At 45.8% G+C, this 27572-nt stretch overlaps 1 protein-coding gene across 1 annotated transcript in view; it reads right to left on the minus strand.

Annotated features, from left to right (window-relative positions):
* ABCC11 (ATP binding cassette subfamily C member 11) overlaps positions 1-27572 on the minus strand; it is a 73268-nt gene that overhangs the window by 7202 nt on the left and 38494 nt on the right. The window contains exons 20-32 of the mRNA XM_008067515.2: positions 26095-26292; positions 23308-23534; positions 23077-23214; positions 19852-20038; positions 15805-15894; positions 14162-14351; positions 12534-12693; positions 9102-9180; positions 8289-8402; positions 6326-6490; positions 6106-6193; positions 3930-4017; positions 2998-3124 (exon numbers count right to left, since the gene is read on the minus strand). Of these exons, the coding sequence (XP_008065706.2) occupies positions 2998-3124; positions 3930-4017; positions 6106-6193; positions 6326-6490; positions 8289-8402; positions 9102-9180; positions 12534-12693; positions 14162-14351; positions 15805-15894; positions 19852-20038; positions 23077-23214; positions 23308-23534; positions 26095-26292 (1851 nt within the window). The remainder of the gene's footprint in view (positions 1-2997; positions 3125-3929; positions 4018-6105; positions 6194-6325; positions 6491-8288; positions 8403-9101; positions 9181-12533; positions 12694-14161; positions 14352-15804; positions 15895-19851; positions 20039-23076; positions 23215-23307; positions 23535-26094; positions 26293-27572) is intronic.

Here is a 27572-nt window from a genome sequence, read left to right on the forward strand (position 1 = left end):
AGTTTGGTGAAAGTTCACCAAAGTATCTGCTAAAAAAAAAAAGAGTTTGGGCTTTTCATTTTGTTTGCCTAAATGTTTGCCTAGGGAGAGAGTTACAGAAGGAAGACCAAGCAATGTTGATGTCAAATGACTTTGAAATGTAATTTGGAATTTTTTTTTTTTTTTTTTTTTTGAGTTGGAGTCTCACTCAGTCGCCCAGACTGGAGTGCAGTGGCTGCTCCCGGCCACCGCAGCCTCGCCTGCTGGGCTCCAGCCATCCTTCCGCCTCAGCCTTCCAAGTAGCCAGAACTACAGGCGTGCGCTACCACGCCTGGCTGGTTTTTTGATTTATTGTAGAGATGAGGTCTTGCTGCCCAGGCAGGTTTCGAACCCGCGGGCTCAGGCAATCCACTCACCTCAGCCTCCCAAAGGCACGGGGTTACAGGCTGAGCCACCGAGTGGGCTGTAATTTGGAATTTGAATAGACTTTTAAAACAACAAGTAGAGGAAGTAAGTAGAAGTAAAGCAACAATAGGATTAGTGAACCAGAAATACATGCACACAACAACTAGAGAACAAGCCCTCTAATGAAGAACAGAAAGATTTCGTGGGCAGAAAATGTGAGTTCTGGCCACTCCACAACCTGCAGCATAGAGGACCCCAGCAAGTTCCTCGGCTCAGAGACCTGACTGAGCGTGGGAAGGAAGACTCGCCCCAAGCATGTAAAAGATTATGCTCCATCCTCAGAACAGGAAGGCAATGCTAATTGTGAACACCTACATTTTTTCTTTCAATAGTTGGCTCAATCCTGTAAGACACCTGTTTCCTCCTTTGTATTGATTGACTGTTAAGGAACTCAGAGCAAAAACTCGTCCCTTTCTGGCAACTGTGCAGTCTTAGGACATGTACTTTCTGTGAAATGGTGTAGTGAGCATGCTCTGTGAGTCTAAACCATGAACAGGCACACCCCAGAACAGTGGATTACACTGATATGTGGGGGAGATGGAAGTGGGGAGCGTTTCAGTGAAAGCTGAATGGGACTGAGACCCCCATACTGAACAGAAATTTCTCGAATCAATATGGTTGTCTCTAGAGTACAGTGCAGACTGCAAAGCATTTGAAAACCAAGAATTTGGCAAAGAACACAGCCATTAAGTCAGGAAATTACACTCCTCGTTGCTCTGAAGAGACAGTTTTACCTTCCTGCTACTTAGATTTGCTCCAGTGAGTGGCAAGAGCTGGGTAAAGGGAGGCCAGCCATTGGAAACAGAACGTCTGGGAAGGGGTCTGCCTGTTCATTCTGTACCTTCTGCTTTTAACATACCATGGTGATCCCAGTATTGGGGTGAGGCCTTTATCCCAACCTTTACTATGGGCCGACTCTTCCTTCTCACTTTCTCTCCTCTCCTGTTTTAGATTTGAGTTCTCAGCTAGCCTGTTGAAAACCAGTGGTGTATTGTGGGCAAGGTGTCTCCTTTGTCTGGACTCATGTTCCAGCTGTAAAATCACAGAGCTGACTCAGATGAGAATTCTTAAACTGTTTTGTGCCATGGACCTCTCTGGCACTCAGGTGTATTCTCAGAAAAAGTGTTTCTATGCACAAAATAAAGTACATAGGATTGCAGGGCAACCTCTTCGGGTCCCCTCCCATGGTGGGAGCTTTTCTGTCCTCTCAATAAATCCTGCATTCAAAAAAATAAAAATAAAGTACATAGGACTGCAAAGATAATCAATTATACAGAAACGTGGTTCTCATAATACATATTTAAAAAGCTGTATGCCATACGCTTCTATATTAATGCACTAAGTAACATGATCTACAAGGTCTAATACTACTCTATAATTTCAAAGCATTGATGCATGTAAGTAATATTTTGAGATATCTGAAACAATTTAAATGAGATTTGAGAATATCTTCGATTTCTGTTGGTGAAAAGTTCCAGATACTGCTAAAACCAAGTAGTTTGTTGTCTCATTATCAAAGGAAATGCTTAATTTCAATTAGTAAAAATGAAAACGTAATTCTTTTCCCATTCAAATGCACAGATATCCTGAATCTAACTGAGAGATTCATGGACCATGGGCGAAGGACATCTGGACTGACGACGTCTTAAGTTACTTTTGACTCTGACATAGTTGTAATTATCTAAATGAGACAGGGGAATAAAATCAGGGACACTTAGGATAATGGGGTAAAATTTTACAATCTTAACAGCTGGCACAAGAATGTCTCATAGAGTGGAAACCACTTTTGTTTAGCAAACTGCCTTGATAGGTCTCTTGGGACAGATTTTGAGACCCTGATGACTTGCTTGGCAGGCAAAGGCATCAAAAGCGAGAACAAAATGGCTCCGTGCAGAACATGTCCAAGAATTGGGAGGTGGGGGCAGAGAGGACACAGAGGGTACCTGGAGAAGCAGAGAGGAAAGGAGCCAGAAGGGGCAGGAAGTGGAGAGGGAATCCTTAAGAAGGTAGGTGCTTGATATTCTATTGGAAGTTGTTGACTTATTAGGCTATAAACCCCACCTTCGGCCTAAAATGTCACTAAAGTTGTGTACATGTGCAAAGGAAATAAGGGAAAGTGCTGAATTCTCCTTCAGGATCAATGTGAGGAGCAAAGGTGAGTATTTTTGGCCTAGTGAATGCTCAGGAAGCCTGAACCAAAGAAGGCCATAAAAATAAAAGTGACCTGGAAATGCACAGAAACATTGGGGTGCACATTAGAAGGGGGTTTGAACCGCCCCTCTTCCCCCCGTCTAGATCATATAAAACAGAGTGATCTTAGCTAGCCTCTGGATTCTCAAAGTGTGGTCCCAGGGCCAGCCGCAGAAGCATCTGGGAACTGTCAGAAAGGCAAATTCATAAGCCTCACCCCAGATCTACTGAATCAGACAGTATAAGGCCAGGGCCCAGAAATCTGTATTTTAGCTTTTCAGGCAATTTGGACACTCATTCGTGATTGAGAACCTCTCTATGCAGAACCCCTCTCAGGCTGGGGATAACAACAGTGCCCCTCACCCTACACAGGAGAGAGCTCTCCAAGTCAGAAAATTCTCCCAACCACAGGAGCTCCCTCCTCTCCAGGACCTTTCCAATGGCCTGAAGGCCCGTGCCTCCTGGGCTGGGGACACTTCTGGATGAAGGCCTGCAAGAACGTGAAGACTGAAGTCTGAGCTCTTCCCTACAGTCCCTCTCACGACATGCTGTTCATGCCACCATAGTGCTGTTTTTTTGAACAAAGACCCTTCATTTGTCACTGCTTTTCTTAGAATGGAGAATCCAGAGCTGTAGACAGAGGGCAGGACAGGGCCGGGGCCAATGGGACTGTCTCCTTCCTTGTACATCGACTGCTGTGACTGGGCCACATCACTCTAGCTCATGCACAGTTAGAGCCGTAGAACCCCTGATCTCCTCTCTACCGGTATGTAATTGAAAAAAAGTCATTAAATACAAAGAAGTACAACAAAGTCCTTCATTTTCTCATCACTGTACAATTATTTTTGTAGTACTTTTGAAATATTAAATACCGGTTTTTACAATTTTTATTATAAAATATTTCTGAAACCCAAAAGAGTATAAAGGATTATTTAAAACAAACAAAAAAACTCATATACTTTTACCATTCTGTTTAAGGAGTAAAATATTACCTATATTGTTTTTAAAATTAATACCACTTTTCAAAAAGCTCTGCTTTGTTGTTTGGAGCCAATGGTTCTCATATCTTGCTGCTGGAGGGTGGGGACAGGGGCAGGTGGGAAGGGGCCCTGCAGATCCAGACCTTTCTCTGGCTCCAGGGTCAACACTTTTTTCTTGGTGAATTCTCAGTGGATCTGGCCAGTTCTGAAACTGGCGAGGCCTCCCCTGCATTTTTGGGAAGAGGCTGCCACCTGCTGGTCGCCTCAAGGAAAACGCAGCAGCATGCTTGGTGCTTGAGTAGAACGCTTTCTCACCATGACACAGTGGCTCCAGAAGGGGACAATCGTAGTCGAGTCACCTTCAATTTGCAGATGAGCAACTCTGTGAACTTGCAGAGTTGTGCTGGGATGGCAGCAGGTGGAGCTCACGGGTACTTTTCAGGGCCCAACAAGAAAAAAGCAAGGCTTCCGGGGGAAGAGATTTCTGAGAGAGAAAAGCCCTGAGGAAGCTAGAGAATCCTGGGGAGGCAAGGGAAGACTGACTCCAGGACTTGGGCATTCTCTGGTCCAGGGATTGATCAGCGCCTGTAAGAGTTCGTTTCTGCAGGGATTTGTTTGCTATTCTCTGTCTTGAACATTCTTTCTTGCCCTAATCTCCTTCATCTGAGTAAGTGTTTGTTCATTTGTCGGTCTCAGTGAGCCACGTCCTCACTTCCACCAGAAAGCCTGCTCTGACTGCCCAAATTGTCTAGACCCTGTCCTTAATGTGCCTACCTCCACCCCACCACACCCCGTGGCTCTGTTCTGGAATGGCCTGTTTACCTGTTTACTGTCTTACTATTTACTTACTCTCAGGAGGCTCCAAATTCCATGAGGGCAGGGACATCATTTCATTCCCAGTACCTACCCCAGTGCACAAAAACAGAGTAAGACATAATAGTTTACTGAATTGATTTTTCTGATGGCATTTGGGGAAAAATCAGATACCATAATATGAAAACAAAAGGAAAATACTTTGAAACCTATTTTCCCCAACAATGAGGTCTCCCTAGAAGGAAATTAAAAATAATTACCTTGCCGGGCACAGTGGCTCATGCCCGTAATCCCAGCACTTTAGGAGACCAAGGGGAGAGGATTGCCTGAGCCCAGAAGTTTGAGACCAGCCTGGGCAAAATGGCGAGACCTTGTCTCTACAATAAATTAAAAAATTAGCCAGGCTTGGTGGTCCCAGCAACTTGGGACACTGAGGTAGAAGGATCACCTAAGGTCGAGTTTGCGGTAGCCATGATCGTGCCACTGCACTCCTGCCTTGGCAATAGAGTGAGACTTCTACAAAAAACAAAAAGCAAAGAAAAACTAAAATAACTACCTTTTCTATTTATGTATCTATAACCACGTGCTGGGGGCAAGGGGGAGTGGGAAGCAAGAGAGAGAGAGAGAGAACAAATGATCTTATTTCCAGTTGGCATATACTATAAAATAACTCTTTATTCTGCTTGTTTGTGCTCCTAATCAGTAAATAAACATAGTCAACAGCTACTATTTTGGGCCTGGCCCATCCATATCCATTCCTCCTTCAGGTGGTAGGAGCCCAATTTTATCTTGGAGAAGCAAACCCCTTTATTCTCAGTCCATATGATTGGGGGAAGCTTACCTGGTTCCCAGGCCCAGGTATGGACCTATGACTCGGGCCTGGCAAATTGCTGTATTCCAACAGGCTCGTACATGATTGATCAGGGATGAGCACATGACCTAAGCTGGCCCAATGACATCAAGTCTTGGGACTTTTGCTGCACTTACTGGGAAAAGAAGACCTGGCAGTATACCTAGCAGGTAGGATGTGAGCCTGGAGCTGCTGGCAAACACATTGCCCCCATGAGGCAAAAGGCGGAAAGTGAAGCCAGACAAAGGAAAAGAGAGCCAAGAGAAGACAAACAGAGACTTCAAGACAGACATCTTTTTGCTACTAGCACCCAACCCGGGCATTTTCTGGACCTTTCTGTTACATCATGAACCAGTCAAATCTTTTTTCCCCCAGAAGTCAGTTTGAGGGAGTTCTGTTCCTTGCAACTGAATGAGTACTAGCTAACACGGAAAGCAGAACAAAGAAAATCACTTTTCCTTCGTTTTATTTTACAAAATCAATACATCATTTGTAACACTCCTAACACAGATCAGAAAACTATACTAAGCTTTTACATTATTATAAAATTATTCAGCATGTTAAGTTAAAAGGAGACACATGATCATAGGATCCCATGGTCTTAAGTGGTTCTGGGGTTCTAACGTTTTGGGAGCCGCAGAGTAGGCCACTCTAGATTTTGCTCACTGAATCTTCTTTTCCATCCCAGCACCCCCCACATTTTCAACTCTGCTTCCAGGAGAAATTGCCACCTCTAAACAAGGAGGTCATAGACCGCAGAACTTAAAATTGCACCGGGACCTCCGAGCTTGGCCACCAGCCTCCATGCAGTCTCTACTTCTTCTTAACACTGTGAGGAAGTGGTTGTGGCCAGCAGGGCTGCAAACAATGACCCGGGCTTCTTCTGCAGGACCTCGGGCCTGTCAAACTCCACCACCTAGAAGATGGAGAAAGGAGAGGAGTGGACCGGGACACAGCTGAGCTCAACCTTGGAGGACTCAAAGGCCCTCTGCAGTGGTAGCCTTAGCCTCCATTCATTCCCTCACCAGCCCAGGGACACAGCTCTCACCTGCCCATTGGCCATGACCAGGATGCGATCACAGTTCAGGATGGTGGTGATGCGGTGGGCGATGACCAGCACTGTACAGCCCTGGAAGGCTTCTCGGATTGTGCGCTGGATCAGGGTGTCGGTCTCCAAGTCAATAGAAGCTGTGGCTTCATCAATGAGGATGATCTGGTGGATACAAAGCAGAGGTGAAGGCAGCCGCCATGGGCCCCAGAGACCCAGGTCTCGTCTCAGTTCCACCACTAATTGTTCAAGTCCCTTCCCCTCCAGGCTTTCATTTCCTTAGCTGGAACGTGAGAGAACAGAGCTGACTTCAGAGCCCACCTGAGCCCTAGTTATCTGCTATATTATGAAGAGAATGGTGGGTCTCCACCAAGAGCTAGGTATGCTTTTGTGACCAGAGCACTAAGTTCTTAATAGTGAAAATGGCCCAGTGGCAACTTCTTGTTGTTTTAACTGACTTTCCATTTGCCTGACTTAGAGTAGAGCAATGTTCTCCACACACACACCCTGGGAGGCATATGGTCCATCCACTATGTATATATACATTTTTTTAGCTTTACATTTTTGTATTATTTCATTAACGGTATACATTAGAAAACTATAACCAAGGCCGGGCGCGGTGGCTGAAGCCTGTAATCCCAGCACTTGGGAGGTGGAGGCAAGAGGATTGCCTGAGCCCAGGGATTCGAGAACAGCTTGAGCAACTTGGTGAGTCCTCGTCTCTACAATAAATCAAAAAATTAACCAGGCATAGTGGTGCATGCCTGTAGTTCCAGCTACTTGGAAAACTGAGGCAGAAGGATCGTCTGAGCCCAGCACATTGAGGCTGTGGTGGCCGTGAGCATGCCACTGCACTCCAGCCTGGGCGACAGAGTGAGACTCCAACTCAAAAAAAAAAAAAAGAAAAAGATAAAAGAAAAGAAAAAGAAGACTATAATCAGCACTGAAAATATGACTTCACAAATATTACTGTTCAGGATGAGGCTGTTTTTAAAAAGGGAGATGATACATAAATATGACAAAAGTCATAAAGCAATGATTCAGCTTTGGAAAGCAACCCAAAGGAAACAATTTTGCACTCAGAAGTGACTAATTAACCAAAATAGGGAACTGAGAAGTTCAGGAAGTGCTGCACACGTCCTGGTAATTCTTTTGTCCTACCCCCTTAGGAAGAGGGGGAATCTCCTACCAGCTCTGAAACCTCCTTCGATTCAGGCCCCACTGCGCTCTTTCCCACAGCTCTGACAGTCTGCACCAACATTGTTGGCATTTATCATTAAGTAACCATGATGTGTGTGCACAAGCATGTATGCCTGTGTGAGTATGGAGAAGGTATACATGTGTTTGTGTACATGTGTTTGTGTTCATGTGTGTTGTATCACTTGTGAGAGAGGTTTGCTCCTGGCTACCCCATGTACTCAAACACCTGAAATTATGGACAAAACATTCGGAAGCTTTCTAGAAATACTGTACATCAAGCTTTTAAAAATAAGCAGCATTGCCCTGGATCAGCTGTCATCTCCTTCCCAATTCTAGAAAGTATGAAAAGGATGTCCTGCATCCAAGTCTTAAGAAGAGTATATGGTAGGTGACTTGAAAATCAACAAGTTTCCAAACTTTTGCCATTTTGCTAGTAAAAGAGCACCGTAATTTGGTTCGAGTGATGGACCATTTCAGGTGAGTTGTAAGTTAAAGGAGATCAGGCAGCACAGGCTGAGACTTTCCACCACTGTGTCTCCACAGGTGCACAGGAAAAGGCACCCGGTGAAAGGAGTGAGCTCTTCGGGTTTTGGTTTTTGGTGGGTTTTTGTTGTTGTTGTTGTTGTTGTTGTTTTGGAGGGGGGAGGACACACAGCACAGTGCCCACTGTCCTGTGGTAACAGAGGAAGAAAGAGCCAGTGTGGCTTCCCATGCCGAGCATCATCTGTGGCTTCTCACGGCCACCCAATGGTGGTAGTCTCACCTTGGAATTGCGAAGGAGAGCTCGAGCAATGCAGAGCAGCTGCCTCTCACCTACAGAGAAGTTTTCACCATTCTCCACAACTTCTGCTTGCAGTCCTTTGGGGAACTTTGAGATCTGTGATACGGGGAAAGAAGAAACAACATGTTGGCACTGTGGAAGAGGCAAATTCAAACCCAGTGAATGACCAAGAATGGGGTGAGGCCTGCCCTGACTGCCTCTCCCTCTCTTGCTGCATTTGTAATACGCCCCCCTCTCTTGACATCCCAGCCTCTGGTTTTCTTGTTCCTTAACTGCACCCAGCTCTGTCTTATCTCAGGACCTTTGCATACACTAGCTCCTGTGCCTGGAAAGCTCTCTCAAGGATCTTTTCCCAGCTGCCCTTCAGTCTTTGGTCTCAGCTCAACTGTCACATTCTTGAAGAGGTCTTGCCTGGCCACCCAATTGAAAAGAACTGCTCCCCCATTGATTTGTCTGTTGATCTCCTTACTACCTTTGCAACACTAACCACTGTCTGAAAGTACCTGGTGCAGTTATGTGTTGCTTTTATCTCCCATGGAATGTAAGCACCAGGAGGGTAAAGGCCTTAATTGCCTTGTCTGAGACTGTTCTGAGCTCAGAACAGTGCCTGACACCTGTTGGTGTCTGAATGCCGTCAGCCTTTATTTAGGAATTCCAAGTCATCTCTTCTCCAAGAGATTATATCATCTGTTACCCAACACAGCAGCAGCTGGAATACCATGTGAGGGGAGCCCCAAAGGACCAACCCCTCATAATGTAGGCTTGGATCAAGAATTGAGTCTCAGAGTTACTTACAGTCTTGGTCAGGAATGCCCTCTCCAAGACATCCCAGATCTCCTGGTCGGTGTAACAGTCAAAGGGATCAAGGTTGAATCTGCCATGTGGGAAGAAGAGTTCAACAACCTTACCCAACCTTTGAATACTCATGTATAAACCCAGTCAATGACCAAGAATGGATAGAACTGGATTAGGGGTTTAGGGAGACTCGTGGAACCACCATGAGCGGTCATTTCTTGTGCCTCCCCCAGCCCCCATTCCTTCGGCAGGCAGCAGACCCCAAGTTTTGTTTGGGGCCCACATCTTCCCAGCCCTCGAACTAAGGCTCCACCACCCACCCTGGGGACAGCACAAGGCACTTGAGTATAAGCCAGTCAACACATGGCAATCCCTGGCCATGGTGATTATTCAGGGTGGAAAGGTAGCCAATCAGAGCATATCTCAGGATTGTTGAGGTAACCATGGGAAAAGAGACAAGCTCTCTTTCTCACTGGATTCAACAGGAGAAACAACAGCCATCTTGCCACAAGAGCAGGACACAGGGAGCTCCCAGGGCCCTTAAGTGGACATTGAAAATGAAGCAAAGGCAAAGCTAGGGAAAAACTGCCTCCTTGAATTCAGCCGTGACCTTCTCTATATCATGAGTCAATAGAAGCCTTTTTTCTTGTCATGTGGGTTTGTTCTATTTTTGTGGTAGAATATCCATAACATAGTATTTTCAGGTTAACCACTTGTAAGTGTACAATTCAGAGACATTAAATATATTAACAATACTTTGTTACCATCACCACTACCTCCAAAACTTCTTCATTATTCTCAGCAAAAATTCTATACCTATTAAATTTCTTAGCCTTTTGCCCCTCCCCTCCCCAGCCCTTGGTAACGTCCATTCCACCCTCTGTCTGTAAGAATTTGCCCCTTCCAGCTATCTCATACAAGTAGAATCACTTGTCCCTCTGTGTCTGGCTTATTTCAATTAGTATAATGTTTCCAAGGTCCCTCAATGTTGTAGGATATAGCAAGATTTCACTCTTTTTAGGGCTGCATAATATTCTATGGTCTGTATATACCAGATGTTGTTTATTCTATAATAATATTCTACAGACAATAATATTCTATTGTCTGTATATACCACATTCACCTATTGAAAGACACTTGGGTTGTTTCCACCTTTTTGCTATTGTGAATATATATCCGTTCTAGTAGGTGTGAAGTGGTAGCTTATTGTAGTGGGGTTGGCTTTTCTGTCTCCTGTAGTGAAAAGAATCCTAACTGATCATCCAGGAAACTAGCATCAGGTGGGTATCTATCTGGTCTTTATACCCAGCAAGATTTGCACTTTCACTTGACATGGCAACATTATAGACACACCCTTGTTATGCAACCATGCAGCCTGATTGAAACCTATTAACCTCTGTTTTATCCTTCCCTGATTCTGGCAGACACACATATTTTGTAAGGCTAAATTGTGTTAAAGAAGTGGCAGGTAGAATGTTTTATTTGTGTGACATTTGATAGTCTCTAAAGCATCTTCACAGATTAGCTCATTTGACAACCCTTCTCCCATGGGATGGGTATACCCTTTTCACTTATGAGGAAATTATGGCTTATTAGTTTTAAATGGCTGGCTCAAGGTCACACCACAAGTCAGTATGACAGCTAGGATGACTTAACAATACGCTTTAGCTGGGAGGGAACACAAAGGCATGGAGACTGAGGAAGACTGATGTATTAGAAAATAAGCTATATTCCCCATGTTTCGGTAATATTTAAGGGGCATTCTTAGAGCCAAGAGGATAAGAACCCAGATTTTCTAAATTTCAGTCACATTTCTTCCTGCAGCAAAGGGGATATATCACAGATAATGGGTTTGGACTACCTGGGTTATATCTCATCTTTACTTTTTACTTGTGTGTCTTTGAACAAGTCACTTTTCTCTCCAAGCTCAGTCTCATCATCTGTAAAATGAGGATAATAAAACAACCTAATAGGTTTGTTGTGAAAAGTTACATGAGATAGTCTATTAAGGCATATGGTTGTCATATAAATGCTCACTAAACCTTAGTCCATATTTTTACTGCTCTTTATACCAAGGTACAATAGAATCAGCCAAGTTCTACCTTAACACAGAAATCTATTTCTAAATGTTCTCTCATTTTCTTAACACAGCCTAGTCATTTTGAGACCCTATGTCTGTGCACATGCTGTTCACCCCTTTCCTGCCAGGCAGGCTCCTACTTATCTACCAAGACCCTGCTTCCCTCCTCTGTGAAGCCTTTCTGGACTAACCCAGGCAGAGTTATGAACAAAGTACTAAGGGAGCCAAGAGTGGCATCCCACTCTTAGTACTTTGTTCATATCTCTAGTCTAGCAATTACTTCCTTATAGTGTAATTTATTGGGTCAAACACCTATATACGACCGTCCTCCTCAACTGCACGATGAGCTCCTGGGAGTAGCAGAGGAAGTGTTCATTCAGCAAAGTGTCCCAGTACCTAGCACAGTGTCTTAACTTGGCAGAAGCTCAGGAAAGGCAAGTTAAATGGGCAGAAGAATGAAGGAGTGTTCTTAGGGTCAATTTATCTCCTTACCTCTAAGAATGCCCCTTAAATATCACTGAAACATGGGGGATCCTGCTTGTTTTCTAAAGCATTGGTCTTCCTCAGTCTCCAAGCCTTTGTGTTCCTTTCCAGCTTAAGTGTATTGTCAAGTGAGAGCACTAATCTGGATAAAGTATAGTCCCTGACTCCTGCAGAAATAGAAAGGCTATAAGATCCAGTTCTGTCTGTTTCACTGCCTAGTCTACTTGGACTCTTTCTCACATCTCCACTGTCTAGAATGTGTACCCATGAAGAAGCACTTCCTAACAATGTCCCCAGGGCTTTATTGGGCAGAGAGAAGAGAATAAGTTACATCTAGACAAGAAAGAATATGGTAGCCACAGTGCAAGTGTTAAATGGTGTACTGAAATCTGACCAATCCCACCATGTTTTTTGTTTTGTTTTTTATAGAGATGGTGGTCTTGCTATGTTGCCCCAGGTTGAAGTGCAATAGCTAATCGCAGGAGCAATCATAGTGCACTACAGCCTCGAAATCCTGGACTAAAGTGTTCCTCCTGCCTCAACCTCCCAAACAGCTGGGACTACAGGCTCACCCTACAGCAACTGGCTGGTTTTTTAAAAAATAATAATATGCCTTGCTTTTGTTTAAGATATAGTGGTTTCCAAAGTGCTTTTATGTGTATCATGGCCCCCTTCAATCCTCAACAGAACTTTAGCAAGGCGGATGAACTAGGCATGAGTGGCCCAGCATACCAAGGAGATTGGAGGCCTGGAAACTGGGTCATTGGTCTTCAGCCAACTAGAGGCAGTCCAGTGCTGGAATCCTTGTCCTGTGACCTCTCCAAGCAGTCTGTCCTCCGCACCAGGCTGGCCTCTGGCCTAGCACCCACCTGATGGTTCCTGAAAGCAGTGCTGGATCTTGAGGGATAATAGAGAGCTTGGACCGCAGGTCCTCCAGGCCGATACTGCAGATGTCCACGCCATCGATGAGAACCCGGCCTGCCATAGGCTCCACCAGGCGGAAGAGAGCCATGCCCAAGGAGGACTTCCCTGTTGGACAAGACACAAGTGGGGCCTCAGTTTCCTGGTCTGCTCTAGGGGAAGCAGAGGTCACACCTGGCATCCATGACTCTTCTTTATCATTGTGAGCCCCAAGAGGGTAGAATGGGGTTGGGGGTCTTTGCTCCATGTGGTGCCCAAAGCCATGAGCAGCATTCTGTAGCCTCAATCAGAGGACACACATGGAGCCCAGGACCAAAGCCAGCTTACATGTATATGTTTTGTTTCACATGAACATATTAGTTTACTTTTTAATTCCTTCCCAGCATTAAAAAAAATCCCAGATATAAAAATTCAAATTGCATGTTTCTCTTGAAACTCAGTAGAACTGGCAACACCAGGCCCTCATCTCCCCAGGCAGCAAGGAGCTGGAGTTTAAGTGCAGCTGCGGTGAAGACAGTGTTCGCCTGTCACTACCCTGCCCACCCCACTCCCCTAACAGCACCCCCCATGTCACTCATCTATGGAACCTGCCAGGCCTCAAAAACATTTGTGTTTTCAACCCTGTTCTCAAAGAGAAGATCTGTGAGGGTAGAAGCTGTATGTCTTGTTTACCTTTAGCTTCCCAGGCATGCAGTAGGTGCTCAATGAATACCTACTGAATGAATATAGTTAGTTGGATCAGCATGTACCAAAACCTTCTCCATGCCAGATCCCAGCCCTGCCAGGCCAACTAGCAGGTGAAAAGTAGCAAGGGAAGGACACCTAAAAGAAGATCGTGGGAACCTCTTTATCCTGTGGAGGTGCAAACACTTGCAAGAGTGCTGAGTGGATGACATGCAGCTCATGTCATCCAGGAGGCCGCTTGGAGGAGGCAGCTCCGGGGTGCCCAAGTGTCAGGGACAAGGGGGCAAGAACCCAATCTGAACCGTGTCTTTGAACAACACAAAGAGGTGAAGGGAAGGACACTTGGACCAGATCTTCCAAAGGGATGAGCAGCAGGAAGGGAAAAGAGTAGAGGAGGAGAAAGAAAGGAGACAAGAAGAGGAAGGAAGCTGATGAGAGAGGATCACGATGGGGAGGGGGTGGGAAGAAGGAAAAGTAGACCTAGATTTGACTCTCTCCTGGCTCTTCACCCGGGCAAGACCCCTGCGTGGAAGCGCTCCTCCCCACGTGCTTTCCGTCTCCACGCCAACGCTGGCCTCAGGACCCAGGACCACCGACCCCTGTTGCTCTGCCTAACACCACCTTGCTGATTTTCTTCATTGCAGCCGCCAAGAGGTGTAATTGTATGTTTGTCTTTATTTGCTGGTCTGTTCAACATCTGTCTCCTCTGCAATCTCATGATAGCAGGGACATTGGGTTTTGCTCACCAGTGTCTGTCTAGCACAGGGCCCAGCACAGAGTGAGGGCCCAATACATATACGCGTGAGCCTGCGCAAACACACGCCCCAAAGCAGGCCCGGCACCCAAAGGCCCAAGGAGAGGCTGGGGAGGCTCCCCCGGATGCTCAGCTCACCGGAGCCTGTCCTTCCTACGATGCCCACCACTTCGTGGCCGTGAATGGTCAGGTTGAGGCCTTTAAGTACAACAGGTGTGTTGTCTCTGTATTTCATCTGATAATCCTGGAAGGTGATTTCCCCGTGCTGAGGCCAGCCGTGGGGACAACTGGTGCCTTCCAGGTGTAAAGGAGCCTCAGAGACACACATCTGGTTTTTAAAGAAAGAAAAAGAAAGCAGCAGTTATCGCCCATCTCAGACCTTCCCCTGTGGAGCTGCCAACCTCCCGCAGTGGAGTGGTGTGACCACTTCAGCCTGCCTTGAACCAAGATCAAGCCCCTCTACTGTGTGATCCAAGGAAATCCCCCAGAGGAGCAGCCCCTGCTCCCACTCACTTGAAAGACACATTGTTTTTTCCCAGAAAAGTGAGAAACCATATAGCTGGCCCCTTTGTTACGAACACAGAGCACTTTTCCTAATTCACTGTGTGAAGCTCTAAAAGAAATAGAATCTAGAATAGTGACAAAAAAAGGCAGCAGAGCCAACTAGCCCTTGCGAAGGGTGTTTCGTGGCTCAGAGCCCTTGTGTGGGTTTTATCTCTCTTTATCTTTCTGTTGTGAGGTGGGCCTTTGCAGCTCTATTTCCCAGGCGAAGAAATAGAGGCCCCAACAGGTTAAATGACTTGCTTAAGATCCATGATTTATGAGTGGATAAACTGTGATTCAAACCCAGATCTGCCGAACTCCAAGCGCACAACTCTGCAGCAAGTAGTTGGACGTTTGGGGAGGAAAGAGCACTGGAGAAGAAGTAGGGTCCCCTGACTGAAGGCACAGTCCTTCAGGCCAGTGCAGTGTCCCACAACCTGTTCCTGGGTGTTAAACCAGAGCCCTGTGATTCACAAATTCCACTCATCCAATGGGGCGAGAGACCTGGCTTTTAGTGCCAGCCTGCATGATCTTAGCAAGATGCTCAGCCTGGCCAAGTCTCAGTTTCCTCATCTGGAAAATGTGAATAATCATTCAATTGGTGTGATAAGACTGTTTTCTGATTCCATGAGACAGTCTATACAAAGTGCTTGACACAGTATCTGACCCATAGAAAGGGCTCAGCCTCATTAATAATGACATTATGGAGCCTTTGCTATGGACCAGGCACTGTGCTAAGTGCTTTACATATTACATCATCTCACTTTTGTAATAACCCACTAAAGTAAATACGGTTATCCTTCCGAACTCAGAGATGGGGAACAGAGCATTGAGTAAGTTGCCCAGGGTTACCCAGATGATTCAAATGGCAAAGCTTCGACTTGACCCCAGGCACTCTGGCTACAGAATCTGTGCCCTTGACTACAATGACACAAACAGAAGTAATAACAATGCCAATTATTATTGTCATCATTATTACTGTACTTGGGAAAACCTCTCATTTCTAAAAAGAACAGATTATTCCCTCTACATACAGGAATGCAGTGAGGGATGCGGTCCAAAGAGGCTGATAGGTATGGAAGCACTTCAGAGAGACACCAGTGGGAGTCTGGGGAAGACGGGAAGAAGGACCAGCATCCCTAGCTGCTTCCTGGAATGGACTCAGGCCCCAGGGGTGAGTGGGGCTCACAGAGATCACAGAAGCCATGATACATGCCAGACCCAAACCCATGTGCCACCTTCATGTATTGCAGCATCCTCTCTGCAGCTGTGAAGTGGGCCTCTGTCTCTGAGCCAATCCGGGCAGTGGCCTGGAAGTTGGACGCCAGCTGGAATGAAGGAGGGGCATCAAGAAGTCACTGGTAGTGTGCTCAGGCTCTCAACACTCCTGGTGAGCACTGGTCACCATTGCCTCTGAGCAACCCCTCAAATCAAGACAATATCCCTAAGCAAAAATAAGACAGAGGCCGCTGGTGCTCTCAGCGCACTTCTGAGTAACTACTGCTGTCAGGCAGTTCCCAGCAAGAACCCCACTGGATACGGTCCCACCTCAAATACCCTCTGTGTGTCTTTCTACCCAAAACCTTTGCCTGTACCACAGAAGCCCACCGAGTCCATGCACAAGTGTACCCCAGAAGCCCAGGGAAGTCAAGGCAGTTGAGAACAAGCTTCAATTAGTGGGAGCAAGAGCTGGCAGATAAATGCTTCCATCTCTCAGCCTTTGGGGACACAACTCCAGGAATATCCCATGTGCTTCTCAGGAGATCCCAGCGGAGTTGTGCCCTGGTGATCTAGAACAGAACCTCAATGACACACTCCTCCTTCTCTGTCTCACTGTCCTGCTCTCTCAATCCTGTTTCCTGGGAGCAGCTCCCAAACAAGCTACCTGTCCCCAGGTTTTTGTCTTGGGTCCTATCTTCAGGGAAACCCAGGCTAGAGGAGTCTAGAGACACCTGGGAATTGTAGGCACCAAAGATGAAAAAACAGATCAAAGAGAAGAAAGAACATGCAAAGAATCATCTGGAAGCTGGAGGCAGAGCTGGGGCTGAGATTCCAGTTTGCATGCTCCTCCACCCTGGTCTAAGAAATTGGCAAACAGGACATACTGAGGGTTCTGGGTAACATGTTCATTATATATTCATTCAACAAATTCCGACAGAAGGCTCTGTGCCAGATGTTGGGCCAGGCTCCAGGTTCCCAAGTATAGCAGACACAGACCCTACCCTCCAGGGGCTACCAGTTGGATAGAGAGACAAGTCAACAGGTAATGGTGGCATTGAGAGATGCACTCCACAGACGGGTCAGAATAAGGCGCTGGCAGGGCCCACCGGAAGGGCACCTGGACAAGACCCTCAAGGAAGGATTCCTGGAGGATGTGGCACTGGAGTTGCATGTTTAAAGCCACGGTAAGATAGCAAGCTGGAGATGGGTGGGGAGTGCATTCCAGACAGAGGGGATGGCCTATGGAAGCCTCGCAAGCAGCAAAATAGCAGAATACGCACAGGGACCCACAAGCTTCTCTGTGGTCAAAACAAAAGATGTGGGAAGGAGAGGAGAAGCCCTCCAGAAGCCAGAGAAGGTGGGCACCATGGTGAAATGACCTTAAGTTGGAAAAGGGAGTGGGGGGGGAGGTGGAAGGCTGCCTTTCCTCCCATCACCCTGCATATCAGACACCAGGTCACCTTGCCGGCAGACCCTCCTGCCATGATATTCAGGCATCTGGCAGCCTTGTGCTTCAGGGAAGCTTAGTTGATCCAAAGCACTCAGTCATGTGAATTCTATTCCTCTTGCCAGTGTTTGGTTTAGGTGTGAGCCCATAACAATATTCGGGCCAATGCTTGAGGAAGGGTCAGATGGAAGTATTATGGGAAACTTTTCTTTGCTCTTAAAAAGTCATCTCCTCTCTAGCCTTTGGATGTTATTGTGTGAGGATGTGTTGCTTGGGGCTGCAGCAGCCATTTTGTGATATGAGTATAGATGACCTTGAGGAGAAAGCCAGCCTCTTGGATGCTACCACAGAAAAATAAAATGAGCATGGGTTCATGATAGGCCACTAAATTAACCAGTGGAGAATAACCTTACCCTAGCCTTCTGGTTCTACCAGATAATAAGTTCCCAGATGGTCAAGGCCATTTTGAGCTGGTTCTTTGACTTGCAGCCAGAAGCACCTCTGGCATTTACTGAGAGCATGCTTAGGGATACAAAGCAACCTGGTGTGATTCCTGCCTCCCAAAGCTTAAACTTAACTTCCTCTAGAAGGCAATGACCAGAGTAGAGAGTGTGTCTGCACTGGGGCCAGGCTCCCATAGCCTAGCTTTGGTACACAAGAAGACAGAGTTTCTGAAGATTTCTGAAGGAGGTAGTGACCTGATATAACTAAAGATTGCTCTGTTGAGAGTGTGAAGGTAGTTTGGAAGGTGCTGAGAGACTGGGAGGCTAAGAGGTTGTTACTAGGATGAAGATGAGACACTCAAACAGGGCAGAGAACCTGAGAAGAAAGAATGACGCTCAAGGGCGTTTGAAGGAATCAGCCCTCCAGGCAGGAGTCCCCATTAGCGTCTCCTGTGGTAGAACCACCTTTGAGCAAGTGCCTGTGTGTGCACAGTGCACTCTGGGAGAGAGCATCTGCCCTCCCCTACAGCACTCTGTTCAAGATAGTGCTGGCACCACGCAACCTTCCCCTGGCCTTTGCCCTCATGGTCCACCTCCTGAAGCTCCAGGAGGGACTTCTGGGCCTTAGTAATTCCAGGTCCCCTGAGACATGGGCTTGGTGCCTCTCCCGTAGAGTTCGGGAAGTCTGCACTAGTGTGTGTGTGTGTGTGTGTGTGTGTGTGTGTGTGTGTGTGTGTGTGTGTGTGGCAGAAGAAAGAGAGAGAGGGAATGCAGGCCACTGTGGACACACCTGTCTCTTACTAGCTATAGGAACATGGGCAAGTTGCTTAAACTCTCTAAGCCCCAAGTTTCCTATCTATAAGACAGTAACAATAATAGCTGACATTTATGGACCATTTATTCTGGGCCAGGAACTGTTCCAGATATTTACACATACAGTGATCCCCACAATGCTAGTTCGGAACTTTCATTTTCACACTTTTACAGATGAGGACTCCAGGCACAGAGAGGTCACACAGCTAATAATGGGCAGAGCCTGATTTTAACCTGGATGTTCCAAATCACTCATTCTTAACCATTTTGTTGTATGTTATGAGTTGAATGGAAGAATCCATAGCACGTGCCTAGCGCAGTGTGGTTCTGTGGAAGCTCCCAATAAACCAGCTGCTACTGCGGTCATTGGGTCTCTGAGGGAGAGGATGGCATGGCTGTCTGCCTGCCCTGGGTGTCTCTGGAAGATTCTGCACACACCAGCATCTACACAGGTGTACAGGAGGGCAATATGTGCCAACATGTGCCTGCTGCTGGGGGCTCAACCAGGAGCAGATGGACCCCTCTGCAGACCCAGAGTAACACTCAGCTTTAAGGACTGGTGGAGTTCAGTGGGACATATACAAGATCTCGAGAGAGAGCCACACAGCCACAAAGGGGACAGTTAATGAGCAGTTTCTGGGATTCTATGACCAGCCACTCCCCTTCCATTCCCTTCCCATCCCTGCTTCTCAGGGTGCTGGGCGTAGAGGAATTCAGGCTGTGAGGTAAGTGGGTCACTATATCAGAATCCCCTAGAAAACCCATTTTAAAAATTAGATTCCAAGACCCCAACCCACGGCCTGACTCACAATCTCTACAACTGTGCTCCCCAAGTACAGTCCCTACCCCCATCAGTCCCACCTGGTCCTGGACTGAATAAACTCCCCAGTCTGTCTCAAGTCTTTTTGCACATCAAAGCTGAAGAAGCCCTGCACTAGGGAAGGGGCTGGGAAACCTACTTTTTAAACCACCTTTCAGGTGATTCAGAAAATCGTGACAACTCAGTCAGGGTATGAACAGTCAGGCAGCCAGGAAACCAAGAGGTCAAGGCTCTTGTCCTGGCTCTGCTAATGCTCTGTTTGGACAACTCCTCCCTCTGTCTGGGCCTCAATTTCCCCCATCTGCATAATAGAGTGTTGGACTCTGTTTCCTGTGGGCTCCCCTTCACTCCCAGTGTTCTGTGATTCCACAGAATACCTTTAAATATAGACTTCTCAGTTCAGAAGACCAAGACATAGCTCATAAGATCACACATGGCCAGCAGTGTAGGTGAAATCCAAATCCTGAGGACCTCCCGAGTCTGCCCAGGGACCCGGGCACAATCCAGAAGAGGACCGACTGAGAGTCACACCCTTCCTTACCTGCAACACAAAGCTGATAGCCATGGCTTTATAGGAATAGGGGGCGGAGGAAATGCCGAAAGCCACGAAAAAGGCTACAGCCAAGGTCACCAAGTTGGTCATGATCTCCACCCTCAATGCCACCCATCGCGTGGAAGACAAAAACATCAGCAGGTAGTTATTCCATGTATCCGTCAGCTTTTTAAATCTGAGGAAGAAAACACAAGCTAAAAGCCACATGTTTATCTAACTCAGGGTTTCCCACGGTGGACACTGGTTGCTTTCTCCAGCACCCAGTTCCCCACATCCAGCAACAGAGCCTGATTTTTCTTTGGGGGGTTCTCCCTACCCCTTTCTCAACCATGGATTTGGGTGGAGCTGACCTGACTCCTGACCCAGAGTGGGGAGTGCGCTCTGCGGCTCATGCCCACCACTGGCACTTGCTCTTCCCCTAACCTCTGGGACTCGTTCAAGGATGGGCAAGTCACAATATTTGGGCTAAAGAGAGGGGATAAATGCCAGGATTTGTGAGTGGGTGCCGGGAAGTGATTCCTCCTGGCAGGGTAGTGGGAGGTCTGCTACTATGGGTGTTGGGGCTGGGGACATCATGCAAGTCTCTGGATTAAGCCTCACTTGCAGGGAGTCCCCGGCCCCCTGCCTTAATTTCTTCATTTGACTAAACCAGGAGATGTGCCTGTGCCCCCTTTCATCCTGGTCTTTTGTTATAAAATTTTTTATAATTTTAAAAATAATTTTCATAACAAAAAGTAGATTATAAAAGAAATTACAAAATAAATTAGAAGTTGATTTAATTAACATTTAATTAATTGTCTTACTTAGCAATTGTTACTATTTTCTCATAAAGTCTTTTATTTTTTAAGTGAGTTTGAATTAGCTTTTTTCTGTCACTTCCAACCAAGAGACTTAACAATTTCCAGTTTTCACATACCACCACCACAATTTCCCATATCAGTTATAACCTGTACTGCTATTTGATTAATACTTTTATTTCACTTGCTTTATTTTATTTTAAAAGGTATATTAAAGGAAACTTTTTATTACTACCTTAAATTGCATAAATAATGGCTTTGATGTGTTAGTTGTAGTTTTTCTAAAGTATATGCAAATAAATCTTTGATTATTAAAATAAAATGTTCATCAATAAGGGTACCTAATCTGAAACCAGGCAAAGTGGAGACCAAAGGGAGGTCCAAACTTTACCTGCACAATGATCACTTGTATACCTAATCCTGAATTTTGTCCCAACATCTTTAAAATAAAATAAATAATTAAAAAAAATAAAATGTTCATCTACATATCAACTAAACCATCTTGCCATTCAAGTGGGCAATCAGCCAGGCACAGTGGTCCTTAGGTCACTCTGTCCATACCCTCTGAACCTTTGCATAAGCCATTCCAAATCCTGTCTACTTCATCCTTCCACACTGATTGAGTTAGCTCCACCTTGAGGCCTTCCCAGATTAAACACAGCAGGCCCTGGTCACTCAGTGGTCCCTTGCACTCACGCCGCCTTACTATCCTTCCAACTTATGTCCCCATCTCTCAGAGTCTGCATTTCCTGTTCCTTTGCCTGGAAAGCTCTTGCCCACACATTTCCATAGATTGATCCTTATTCCCTTCAGATCTCTGCTGAAGGCCCTGTCCTCTGAGGACCTCTCTAACAGCAACTCCAATCCCACCACAGTATCTCTCTGTCCCTGGACCTGCTTTATACTTCGGGGTGGGGACCGCATCTGTCTTGTCTCCTGCGGTATCCCTAGTGGGCACTGGGCACATGGTAGGTTCTCAGTGTGGGCTGAATGAACAGTGTGCAGTCCTAGCGTCTGCACAGACCTTGGGTGCTCTCCAGTGCCGCTGGGGGAGCAGGTGCCATGATCTGAGCACCCACCATCTCCCATCCCCGAATCTTACCCAGGCTTCAAGACCAGCTCAGATGCCACCTCCTCCCCAAAGCCTTCCCTGATTTCCTGAGGCCATCTCTTTCCCCCCTGAACTCCCATGGCAGCCCATATGCTCCACTCTCATGCCTCCCTCTTACTCAACCCTGTATCATTACAAAAACATGGCCTGTGTCTCCTCTCCTCCACCAGACTGTGAACCTCTTAGAGGGGAAGAACATGTGATTGTCCCCTACAAATAGATAAGTTCACATACACAGTTAAGCCTCAACAACAATCAAAGGATTCGTTTGCTTATTTGTTTCAACATTCAGAAGGCCATTGATGAGCATGAGTAGTAAAGGAAGTTCTGTTATTTAGAAAGCTATTGTTCGTCATTATTTTGTTACAGTTAGATATTTGTGTAGAAGTAAAAGGAAAAAAACATTATGCAAAATGTATTTACATCATATTATCAAATAGATATACATATATGCACACATATGTGTATGTGTGCATATATGTATATATCTTTAAAGTTTACAAATATAGTCTGTAATCCCAGCACTTTGGGAGGCTGAGGAGAAAGGATTGCCTGAGCTCAGGGATTTGAGATTAGCCTGGGCAACTTAGTAAGACCTTGTCTCTACAATAAATCAAAGATAAGCCGGGCGTGGTAGCACACGCCTGTAGTTCCAGCTACTTGGAAGGCTAAGGCAGAAGGATTGCCTGAGCCCAGAAGGTTGAGGCTGCGGTGGCCGTGAGCATGCCACTGTACTCCAGTCTGGGTGACAGAATGAGACTCTGACTAAAAAAGAAAATCAAAACAAAACAAAAAATGTTTACAAACATGTTCCACACTGTTGGTATTTTTTCTTTTTTTTTGAGTTGGAGTCTCACTCTGTCGCCCAGACCGGAGTGCAGTGGCCGCTCCCAGCCACCACAGCCTCGACCTGCTAGGCTCTGGCGATCCTTCTGTCTCAGCCTTCCAAGTAGCCGGAATCACAGGCGTGCGCTACCACGCCCAACTGATTTTTTGACTTATTGTAGAGATGAGGTCTCGCTGCCCAGGCAGGTCTCGAACTCGTGGGCTCAGACAATCCACTCACCTCAGCCTCCCAAAGGCGCGGGATTACAGGCTGAGCCACCAAGCCCGGCTGGCATTTTTTCTTTTTATAAACACCATCTTACAGATGAAATTCAGGAGGCTCAGATAAATAAAAGGAATAGAACAATGTGCTATCGGATTCCTCTGAAGATGGTGCCATTCCCAGCTGCTCTATTCCCCTCCCTGCTTTCCGCCACCTCCACAGTCCCATCATCCTGAGAGGGCAGCAGAAGAACTCACTGGCTGATGAATTCTTCAGTTTTTCCATAGACATGGATGGAGCTCAGGCCATGCAGAGAGGTGAGGAGGTGAGAAAACAAAGGAGAGCGGCTGTAGTTCTCCAGTCTCTTGAACACATTGATGGCCCTCTTGAACATCCTGCATCGAGAATGATAGCGAGTGACCTGGATTGGTCCCAGCCTTGCACCCCAAGTCATAAACTCCACTCATAAACAAAAAGAACCTACTCACACATAATAGACGAGGCAAACACCAATTACTAGGACTCCCATCAGCAGGATGTATGGAGACAGCACACTCACAATCAGCAGGACAGCAATTACCGTCAGAAACAGGACCAGGAACTCCTCAGCCACAATGGGCAGGAGCTGGTCAAGCTCATCCAAGTCCCCCGCAAAGCAGTTCATGAGTCGGCCTGTTGGGGTCGTGTCAAAGAAACTCATGGGGCAGCGGAAAACCTGCAGGGACAAAATGAATGTGGATCATCAGAGAAGCTGCAGTTCTCGTTTTGGAGTCTGTCACCCTGGTGCAGCCAAGGGATACCCAGGGGAGGCAGTGTAGAGCAATGATCTAAAAGCATGAATGGGCTCTGAGTCCATCTGCCTGGATTGCAATGCTACCCAGCTTCTATACCTCCTGCTAGCTGACCTTGGGCAAGTTACTTAGCCTCTCTGAGTCTCAAGGTCCTCATTAGATGGCAACGATAATGATGCTTCATAGAGTTGTGGTGAGGTTGGCACATCTCTTAAAATATACTGAACACCTCTGAGTTGTACAATTTAAAAGGGCAAATTTATGGCATATGAATTATATCCCATAAAGTTACTATTAAATAGGAGAGAGTATATATTGTAAGTGCTCACAACACTGCCTGCTCTCTGGCAAGCATTCCACCAATACCAGCTCTTATTGTTTTCTACAGATGGGCCCATTTTCACTCAAGATTGCCAAAGATTAATAGGAGCAATTTCACTGCAACTGCACAACATTTGGATTCTGGGATCAAATTTAGCCATAACTGCCCCTTCTCAAACTTGATCTCCAAAAGCCAGTGGGCATGAGAGTATTTGGAGATCAAACCAGAAGGGCTCTAACTAAGGCATCTGATTCTTGTCTTCATTTTGCAGATGAGAAAACTGAAGAAGTGGCTTCGTGACTTGCTCAAGGTCACCCATGAAGTTAATTGGCAAAACTGTGACCTGAATAAGCCTCCTGAGGCTTCCCCAGCCTGGCACAGTCACACTCTTCACAGAAGGAATTTCGCAATGGCTCATGGCACTGACTGACCAACCACCTCCATTTCCCCATGTATTTCTCAAGCATAACGCAAGAAATACAAATACACAGAAGTGAAGAGTATCTATTAAAGCCAGAACTAAAGGAAAGATGAGGGGGGGACGTTTTGGCTATTAATAAATGTAATTATGTGAGCCATGAAGCGTCCCTTGCAGCAGCTCTCATGGCAAATGCCTGAATACTGAAAGCAAGTATAGTTCACATTCATGCTTGCTCTCTAAGAGTGAAGAAGAGTAGTAAGATTCAGAGGGACAGGTTAAAAGCTCTCTTGCTTTCTCTGTCTCTAAAACACCATTCATTTTATATCCAGAATGTTTTATTAAATTCTTTAGTTGAGGCAATCAGAATTGTCACAATCACTTCAAGAAATCAAAAGGCAAGAGTCACTCCCTCAAGGACTGAGCACTCATTGGAGGGTGGGGGTATATGGAGAGAGGCACAGGAGCAAACCTCATTTCCATGGTGGATGAGGAAGCCATCTTTGTGAGAGCCCAATCTCACTCCAAACTAGGAACGAATGGTGGGGACAGAAGGTTTCTGATTGCCTCATAAGTATCAAAATAATTTGGGGTTTTCTTGCTGTTGTTTTTTCATTGTTTTCTTTTTTGTTTTCTATTGTTCTTGCAGTTGAGCTGATTTTCTTTGAGATTTGTCCTTTACTGTAATTATTTAAAACTACAAAGACAAATTAAAAATTTTTAAAAAGAAATGAAAGGACTAGAAAAAGGAAAATATTTTAAATATTAAACATTTTCTAATGGAAAGAAACTTGTACGTTTCTTGAAAGTAAAATATAATACAGAATGTTACTTGGAGGCCTGGGCACTGGATATTTCTAGAATCTTGGAATGTGCAGTCAGAAACAACTCAGAGACCTTGCTGAGTGCCATCACCACAGGCCAGATAGGAGATTATCGGACCTCATGTAGAATTTCCTTCTCTTGCTTTCTGGTTCCATGAAGTCAATTGCTTTAACTGAGAGATGAGGGAAAGCCTTCTAAGAGGCAGTGTAGTGTCACAGGCAATGTGGTATTCTAATCACACACACATGAGGGTTCAGTTTTCTCAAATGTAAAATGAGGATAATGCCCACTGCAAAGGAAATGCGGGGCATTCAAGAGCAACTCTGTGTGTGACAGTGTTCAGCCCATGGAGACCAGCGCTGGTGCGTGTCTACTACCCCTCCATTGGGGTACTCTGAATTCCAGCAACAGGAAAGCCCCAACACATCTATGCACTCCCTCCTCACCAAGTGGCCCAGTCTATCCACCTGCAACTATGACATTCTAGAAAATGCAGAACTATGGAGATGGTAAAAATAATCAGTGTTGCCAGTAGTTTGGAGGGAGGAAGGGGGAGACGAATACGTGGGGCACAGGGGATTTTTAAGGCAATCAAACTATCCTGTATAGTGGATGCATGTCATTATATATTTATCAAAATGTAGAATGTACAACACAAAGAATGAGTCATAAATGTAAACTATGGACTTCAGTTAATAATAATGATGATGTATCAATATAGACTCATCAACTGTAACAATGACTCACATTGATGCAAGATGTTAAAAACAAGAGAAACCAGGGGTGGTAGGGGGAGGATGGGCATATGGAAACTCCATACTTTCATATGGATTTCTCTGTAAATCAAAAACTGTTAAAAAAAAAAGCTGGGCAAGGTCAGGGCTCAGCATGTGGCCACGCCCAGGGCCCAGGCCCATACCTTGTTGAAGAGCTTGTTGTGCAAGGCTGTGGATGCCTTTCTCGTGACTTTGGTGAAAGTCCATGCAGAGCAGATCCCTACGCAGACCAGAAGCAGAGTGGTGAGGCCGTACACCATTTGGTAAAAGGGTAGCTGAGGATTGTTCGCCATGTCATCAGGGTCTGCAGTGGTTCTATTTCTCACCCAGCTGCTATTGGTCTTCAAGAAAGAAAGGGGTCGGGGTCAGACTACGGAGTCCACAGTAAAATTCAGTGGCAGGAAAATCCCTTCCCTGGGGCCACATAAGACTCAATGGCTGGTGGAAGATGGAACTCTATGTCTAAATTTCCCTGCTAAGTGTTTTAACTGTCCCCTCCTGCCCTTTCCGCTACCCTGCCTGTCCTCAGGGTGTATCCCTGAACCTCTGCAGCAGGCTGTCCCTTCCACACTCACTGCTGCAATGCAAAAGGAGACTTGGGAACTTGATTTCCCAGACCCCTTGCCAGCATGGTTTCAGGTTAGATTCTGCCAAGGAGAGGCACCTTTTCTGAAAGGTGGAAAGGGAGAAACCATCTATCTCTGGTGGCAGCCTTGGGTATGCATGGGCCATGGGGTTGTGCTGAAAGATTGCAGGCACCCTTCTTAGGATCATCCACTTCAGTTCCACCTACTGCTGACATCCCTGGTGGCCACTTCCCCTCCAATGGTTGTGTATGTGTATGCCTCTAATTCTCTATATCAAATCTTTGGATGCTGGAGAGGATGCAGGGAAAAGGGAATACTTCTACACTGTTGGTGGGTGTGTAAACTAGTGCAACCTCTGTGGAAAACAGTGTGGCGATTTCTAAAAGATCTAAAAAGTCAACCTTCCATATGACCCCAATCCTCCTACTGGGAATATACCCAGAGGAACTCAAATCACTATGAAAAGGATACCTGCACACGCATGTTTATTGCAGCATTATTCACAATAGCAAAAACATGGAATCAACCCATTGAAAGAGGAATGAATAATTTTTAAAATGTGGTACATATACATGATGGAATATTAAACAGCCATAAAAAGGACAAAATTATGAACTTTGCAGCAAATTGGATGGACTTAGAGTCTATAATACTGAATGATCTATCACAGAAACAAAGAACTGAGTACCGCATGTTCTCATTCATAAGCAGAACTTGAACCAATTATCATAATACTATAAGAAGGGAATTGGCAGTAGTGGAAAACTGCCAGGGGAAGAGGGTGGGATTGGCAATAGTGTGAAACTGCTGCGGGAGGGCACACCTCATCAACAAGGGTACCTGCATAATGAACATTTGTATACCTAACCCTGAATTATACCCCACATATTTAAAATAAAAAAATTAAAACCTTTGGAAGTCCTAAATGCTTAGAGTTTCTAAATGTTCCTGTTTTCCTGACCCAACCCTCCTGGTACATGCTTCAAAAGTTAACCATGGAGGGCACTGTGGGGAAAGCATGACTTCCAGCACCA

Source organism: Carlito syrichta, unplaced genomic scaffold (assembly GCF_000164805.1).
Source record: "Carlito syrichta isolate Samal-C Ts95f unplaced genomic scaffold, Tarsius_syrichta-2.0.1 Scaffold309650, whole genome shotgun sequence".
Classification (NCBI taxonomy): Eukaryota; Metazoa; Chordata; class Mammalia; order Primates; family Tarsiidae; genus Carlito; species Carlito syrichta.